Source organism: Borostomias antarcticus (assembly GCF_949987555.1).
Source record: "Borostomias antarcticus genome assembly, chromosome: 6".
Taxonomy (NCBI): Eukaryota; Metazoa; Chordata; class Actinopteri; order Stomiiformes; family Stomiidae; genus Borostomias; species Borostomias antarcticus.
This window is the reverse complement of record NC_140239.1, coordinates 30,965,632-30,973,131: the sequence shown is the minus strand read 5'-3', so window position 1 is coordinate 30,973,131 and position 7,500 is coordinate 30,965,632. Positions and strand designations below refer to the sequence as shown.

The following is a 7,500-nucleotide window of genomic DNA, read 5'->3' as shown; positions in this document are numbered from 1 at the left end:
GCTCCACAGCTGCTAGAAAGTAACAAATTCAGTGTCAATGTTTGACCCCCCATCCTTAACATGTAACTGAACAGCATGTTACTGTTAATGGAACGCCTACTTTAGCTGTTGTACAGTATGTATGTGTCAGGTGGGAAACCCAACTATGTCCAGCTAGAGACCATGAACCAACCCAACTATGTCCAGCTAGAGACCATGAACCAACCCAACTATGTCCAGCTAGAGACCATGAACCAACCCAACTATGTCCAGCTAGAGACCATGAACCAACCCAACTATGTCCAGCTAGAGACCATGAACCAACCCAACTATGTCCAGTTAGAGACCATGAACCAACCCAACTATGTCCAGCTAGAGACCATGAACCAACCCAACTATGTCCAGTTAGAGACCATGAACCAACCCAACTATGTCCAGTTAGAGACCATGAACCAACCCAACTCTGTCCAGCTAGAGACCATGAACCAACCCAACTCTGTCCAGTTAGAGACCATGAACCAACCCAACTATGTCCAGTTAGAGACCATGAACCAACCCAACTATGTCCAGCTAGAGACCATGAACCAACCCAACTATGTCCAGCTAGAGACCATGAACCAACCCAACTATGTCCAGTTAGAGACCATGAACCAACCCAACTCTGTCCAGTTAGAGACCATGAACCAACCCAACTCTGTCCAGTTAGAGACCATGAACCAACCCAACTCTGTCCAGTTAGAGACCATGAACCAACCCAACTCTGATTAGAGACCATGAACCAACCCAACTCTGTCCAGTTAGAGACCATGAACCAACCCAACTCTGTCCAGCTAGAGACCATGAACCAACCCAACTATGTCCAGTTAGAGACCATGAACCAACCCAACTCTGTCCAGTTAGAGACCATGAACCAACCCAACTCTGTTAGTCCAGTTAGAGACCATGAACCAACCCAACTCTGTCCAGTTAGAGACCATGAACCAACCCAACTCTGTCCAGTTAGAGACCATGAACCAACCCAACTCTGTTAGTCCAGTTAGAGACCATGAACCAACCCAACTCTGTTAGTCCAGTTAGAGACCATGAACCAACTCAACTCTGTCCAGTTAGAGACCATGAACCAACCCAACTATGTCCAGCTAGAGACCATGAACCAACCCAACTCTGTCCAGTTAGAGACCATGAACCAACCCAGCTATGTCCAGTTAGAGACCATGAACCAACCCAACTCTGTTAGTCCAGCTAGAGACCATGAACCAACCCAACTCTGTCCAGCTAGAGACCATGAACCAACCCAACTATGTCCAGTTAGAGACCATGAACCAACCCAACTCTGTCCAGCTAGAGACCATGAACCAACCCAACTATGTCCAGTTAGAAACTCCCTCCATCTCCCCTCCATCCCTCCCTCCCTCCCTCCCTCCATCTCCCCTCCCTCCCTCCCTCCCTCCCTCCCTCCCTCCCTCCCTCCCTCCCTCCCTCCCTCCCTCCCTCCCTCCCTCCCTCCATCTCCCCTCCCTCCCTCCCTCCCTCCCTCCCTCCCTCCCTCCCTCCCTCCCTCCCTCCCTCCCTCTCCCCTCCCTCCCTCCAACTCCCTCCAATGCCATTTAAGACAAAGTTGAGGAAATTCAATAGCAAAGCACGTGAAAGGAGTTGAGAGTGAACCTTCTCAACGGTTTAAACGATCCACCCTTCAGCTGTGTAGCTTTCTAAACCATATCGACCTCCCAGCCCCTCTTCAAGCTCAGAGTGGAGAAGTCCATGGCGGTTTCAGCGCGAGGAAATAACGATTAAACTCGTTCTCGTCTGTCTCTTCTCTTCCCCCACAGGAGGAATATTTGAGTCCATCGAAAGTAGCTCTTCAGGAGCGGAGGAATTAGCCTTTAAGTTTGCCCTGAACACCATCAACAGGAACCGCACACTGCTACCCAACACCACCCTCACCTATGACATCCAGAGGATCAACGTCTTCGACAGCTTTGAGGCCTCCAGGAAAGGTGAGGGCTGGTGATGAGGATGATGATGAGGATGAGGATGAGGATGATGATGGTGATGGTGATGGTGATGGTGATGGTGATGGTGATGGTGATGGTGATGATGAGGATGGTGAGGATGAGGATGAGGATGAGGATGATGAGGATGATGAGGATGAGGATGATGAGGATGATGGTGATGATGATGATGATGGTAATGATGATGAGGATGCTGATGCTGATGATGATGATGATGATGATGATGGTGATGATGATGATGGTGGTGATGATGGTGGTGATGATGATGATGGTGGTGATGATGATGATGGTGGTGATGATGAGGATGATGATGATGATGATGATGATGATGGTGGTGATGATGATGGTGATGATGATGATGATGATGATGATGGTGGTGGTGATGATGATGGTGGTGATGATGGTGGTGATGATGATGATGGGGGTGATGATGATGATGGTGGTGATGATGAGGATAATGATGATGATGATGATGATGATGGTGGTGATGATAATGGTGATGATGATGATGATGATGATGATGGTGGTGATGATGACGATCCAGAAAAGGTGAGGGCATGTGTGGAGTTGTCAGCTGAAGAGGCAGATATTGATCCAGTGTGTAGTTGTCAGCTGGAGAAGCAGAGTCAGACATCGATACAAAGACCGCAGGGTTTATTTTACAGTTCATGGGTGCTGCCACAGTTCTGTTCTGCACCCAATATCTCTTAACTGTTGAATCTGTGTTAGCAGATTTAACACAAGCTAATCAGAGCTAGCTAGCTAACTCTAGATGATGACTTTAACATTAAGTGTTTGCGCGAAGGGCTTATTCGTTTTAGTCTGAGTGTAAACTTCAGAGAGGCGGTGTTAATGTTTAGTGGTAGCCACTTAACATTAACTCAACTGCTTGTCATTAACACTGCAAATCCTATCTTGTTGATTATATCTTTTAGCATGTTTGTTTGGAGTAATAATGAATGAAGAACATGAGCCTGTCGAGAATAAAATATGAGCGTGCAAATCTACTCTAGATGACTCGATCTGAACAGCAGTTGGAACATTTGTCTGCAAGCTGCCAACAAACTGATTATAAACGACGCGCTCAACACATTTGCATATCAGCATATGTCTTGCGTTTAGATATGCCGCTTGATCGGTTTAAAACTCAGGGTACGTTATGAATTCTGAACCACAGACAAAAACATAGCTAGCGTATTCTACGTACTGTACGTGTAAAACAAATCACGTATAAAAATGTAGGGTTCATAGCATGTACCTGTACATTATTCATCCATACGCGTATCTTATCTTTATATTGTATAGATTGTGTAATTTGATAGTGTAATTTGTAAATTGTGTATTTGTAATGTATCTGTATTTGAGCAAACCACAGAGCCAGAACCATGTCACTGTGACTGTACACTATGAGTTTGCATGAGACTAATAAAGGTGTGAATCTGAAATGGTATCTTTAGAACTTTCCTTAATTACCCCCCCCCCCCCCACCCCTCCCTCCTACCCAGCCTGTGACCAGCTCTCCCTGGGGGTGGCGGCCATCTTCGGCCCCTCCCACAGCTCCTCGGCCAACGCGGTCCAGTCCATCTGCAACGCCCTGGGGGTGCCCCACATCCAGACCAAGTGGAAGCACCAGGTGTCGGACAACAGGGACTCGTACTACGTCAGCCTGTACCCCGACTTCTCGTCCCTCAGCCGAGCCATCCTGGACCTGGTGCACTTTTTCAGGTGGAGGACCGTCACCGTGGTCTACGACGACAGCACAGGTACAGGTACAGCTGCCCCTGACCACCATGAGGTACAGCTGCCCCTGACCACCATGAGCATGAGGTACAGCTGCCCCTGACCACCATGAGCATGAGGTACAGCTGCCCCTGACCACCATGAGCATGAGGTACAGCTGCCCCTGACCACCATGAGGTACAGCTGCCCCTGACCACCATGAGCATGAGGATGAGGATGAGGATGATGATGAAGACAATAGTGGTACCAGTAGTAATAGTAGTAGTAGTGGTAGTAGTAGTAGTAGTAGTAGTAGTAGTAATAGTAGTAGTAGTAGTAGTAGTAGTAGTAGAAGTAGTAGTAAAAGTAGTAATAGTAGTAGTAGTAATAGTAGTAGTAGTAGTAGTAGTAGTAGTAGTAGTAGTAATAGTAGTAGTAGTAGTAGTAGTAGTAGTAGTAGAAGTAGTAGTAAAAGTAGTAATAGTAGTAGTGTAGTAGTAGTAGTAGTAGTGGTAGTAGTAGTAGTAGTAGTAGTAGTAGTAGTAGTAGTAGTAGTAGTAAAAGTAATAGTAATAGTAGTAGTAGTAGTAGTAGTAGTAGTAGTAATAGTAGTAGTGTAGTAGTAGTAGTAGTAGTAGTAGTAGTAGTAGTAGTAGTAGTAGTAGTAATAGTAGTGGTAGTAGTAGTGGTAGTGGTAGTAGTAGTAGTAGTAATAATAGTAATAGTAGTAGTAGTAGTAGTAGTAGTAGCAGTAGTAGTAGTAGTAGTAGTAGTAGTAGTAGTAGTAGTAGTAATAGTAGTAGTAGTAGTAGTAGTAGTAGTAGTAGTAGTAGTAGTAGTAATAGTAGTAGTAGTATTAGTAGTAGTAGTAGTAGTAGTAATAGTAGTAGTAGTAGTAGTAGTAGTAGTAGTGGTAGTAGTAGTAATAGTAATAGTAATAGTAGTAGTAGTAGTAGTAGTAGTAGTAGTAGTAGTAATAGTAGTAGTAGTATTAGTAGTAGTAGTAGTAGTAGTAATAGTAGTAGTAGTAGTAGTAGTAGTAGTAGTGGTAGTAGTAGTAATAGTAATAGTAATAGTAGTAGTAGTAGTAGTAGTAGTGATGACTAGTGTGATAATAATGATGATGATGATGATGATGAAGACAATAGTAGTACTATACTAGAGACGCTAAAGCAGAGTTTCTGGTTAACCTTGACCCTGGGCCGACCCCTGGCGCTGGTAAACCTGCCGGTTGCTAGGGGATGGATCCCCAAGGGCAACAACAGCACCTGACCTGACCTCGCTGTGACCCCGGCGTCGGCTACATGCAATGATGCCAAGAGGTCAAGTTCCTGAAAACAACCTTCTCCTCCCTCCCATCACCTTTCATCACCGAGCGGTTCTGCAACCTGTCGACCGAGCTGGAAAATCTATATCTCTCCGTCCTCGCCGAGAGACCTCCAGATGTGGGGTCCTCGTCCGTTCCTCGTCCGTTCCTCATCCGTTCCTCATCCGTTCCTCGTCCGTTCCTCGTCCGTTCCTCGTCCGGCCCGCGTCCGGTCCCCGAGCGTCCAGAGCGAGCGAGCAGCAGAGGGAAAACAACGGCGTCCGCGCATGACCCCCGCGTCTCCTCGGGTTAACGACATGCAGGGCGGAGCGCGGGGGCTGACAGCAGCCATGAATAACGGCCGGGCGGGCGTCCTACGGGGGTTGTCCTTGCTGCGTGCGTCTGCTCGCCCCCCCCCGCTCCCCCCCCCCCCCCCTCACCGTCGAGACCCAGCGAAGCGCCCGGCGGCGACGTGCGTCTCATAAGCGAGGCGATAATTCAGCCTTGAGTGTTGGGCGATCGTGTTTTACAAGGCAAAACATCGAGTGCTCGTCACGCAGAAGAGAAACGACGGCATATTTGAATAAATGCTGGCAGCTGTTTATCATCCACTAGAGAGTAGAGGAAGGTTGAAAGCTTTATGTAACGGAAATAGCTAAAATAAAAATAAATAGTGTATTCAATCATTAGACAAGCTGTATTAACCATTGACTAGTCTGACTCACTGGATGTAGGTTTTGAGGATAGGCCTTGTCATTGGTTTATCACTGCCCAATCAATGTTGACATATCCGATTCCCGGCCCAATCAGATTCAATCCAGACTACGTGAAACAACAACAGCCTAGCAACCGCTCCGCTCAAGACGTTGTGATTGGTGTAAAGAAATGCAGCGTTCCCCCCCCCTCCCCCCATCCCCGAATGGCAGCTTCAACTTTCTCCAGCGTTGTCATGGCGTAAACAAAGTGTGTAAACACGTCTGACTACGTGAGACCAGCTACTGACCGATATGTCCTCCTTGTTCTATCCAGTCTAAACGTTGTCTGATGTCTTGAAGTGCTTAAACAGAGTCAGACTTCCTTACCGGCATTATCTAGTTGTCTAACTGAAAGAGACCTTCTTGTGTTAACCCTAACACAAGCATTTAGTCTTTGTCACTCCTCTAAAACGATTGGCTCGTTGTGAGGTGGCGGGCTAGCTGAATGCTAATAGCCTTTAAGGACGTCTCTGTCACACACATTCTAGCCGGTGATGCTCGATCCCGGTGACAGTTTATTACCCTTGGTTTGAGGTCACTGTGAGCCCCTCCCCCTCTCCGCCACTCTCTGAGTCATCTCCACGGCGACCGTTCTGTACCGCCTTCTCCGTCGACGCCCTAACGCGTCACTTCACTCACCAGGAGTTTGACGACGGAGGTGTTTAGACCCCCCCCCCCGCCCCCCCCCCCCCAGCCCCCTGCTGAGAGCACCTGGCCTCACCTAGCCTCACCTGGCCTCATGCTCCGGAGGCCGGCTCCTGATTGGAGCCTCTCTGTCAGCTGACTGGAACAATTATTGGAGGGGATAAAACACACACACACTCACACACACACACACGTGAACACACACATACTGTAAATACACACTGGAGATAGTGGTCAGTCCTGGGTGGAGGAGGTGCTATACGGGCCCTGAGAGAGGAGAGATGAGGGTAGAGATAGTGGTCAGTCCTGGGTGCCCCCCAGTAGAGAGGAGGGATGAGGGTGGAGATAGTGGTCAGTCCTGGGTGCTCCCCAGTAGGAGAGATGAGGGTAGAGATAGTGGTCAGTCCTGGGTGCTCCCCAGTAGAGAGGAGGGATGAGGGTAGAGATAGTGGTCAGTCCTGGGTGCCCCCCAGTAGAGAGGAGGGATGAGGGTGGAGATAGTGGTCAGTCCTGGGTGCTCCCCAGTAGAGAGGAGAGATGAGGGTGGAGCTAGTGGTCAGTCCTGGGTGCTCCCCAGTAGAGAGGAGAGATGAGGGTGGAGCTAGTGGTCAGTCCTGGGTGCTCCCCAGTAGAGAGGAGGGATGAGGGTGGAGCTAGTGGTCAGTCCTGGGTGGTGGGGGAGGTGCTGTTTAGGCCCTGAACGCCCCCCAGGCAGGCAGAGCCTCTCTCATTAGCCCCGACCCCGAGCTGGGAGACTCAGGCTGGACCCCGGCTGCCCAGCGGTAGGAAGCTGAACCAGTCTGCTGCTGAAGCGGCGCTGCTAGGAGAGTGAATCACCATTAGTGAGGGATCTGCAGGAGGAGGAAGTTTGACAGTCCAGCCTCTCTCCGCCCCGCGGTGGGAATGATTAGTTGACTTGACTGGGTGCTACATTCTGCTCAGGCAGATGGGTGGGGAGCCTCTGATGGCCAAGTGTGAGTGGGAGGACCCGTCAGCCAGGGATTACACGTAACAGCAGCATATACACTGTGAGCCTTTTCACTTCACCGGGAAAAAACACATCTCTTTAACCTCCTGAAATGGT

At 48.7% G+C, this 7,500-nt stretch overlaps 1 protein-coding gene across 1 annotated transcript in view; it reads left to right on the top strand.

Moving 5' to 3' along the window:
• LOC311310637 (glutamate receptor ionotropic, kainate 2-like) overlaps positions 1-7,500 on the top strand; it is a gene marked incomplete at both ends in the record, with an annotated part of 59,322 nt that overhangs the window by 28,707 nt on the left and 23,115 nt on the right. Inside the window, 2 exons of the mRNA XM_084440147.1 lie at positions 1,809-1,976; positions 3,497-3,754. Of these exons, the coding sequence (XP_084296273.1) occupies positions 1,809-1,976; positions 3,497-3,754 (426 nt within the window). The remainder of the gene's footprint in view (positions 1-1,808; positions 1,977-3,496; positions 3,755-7,500) is intronic.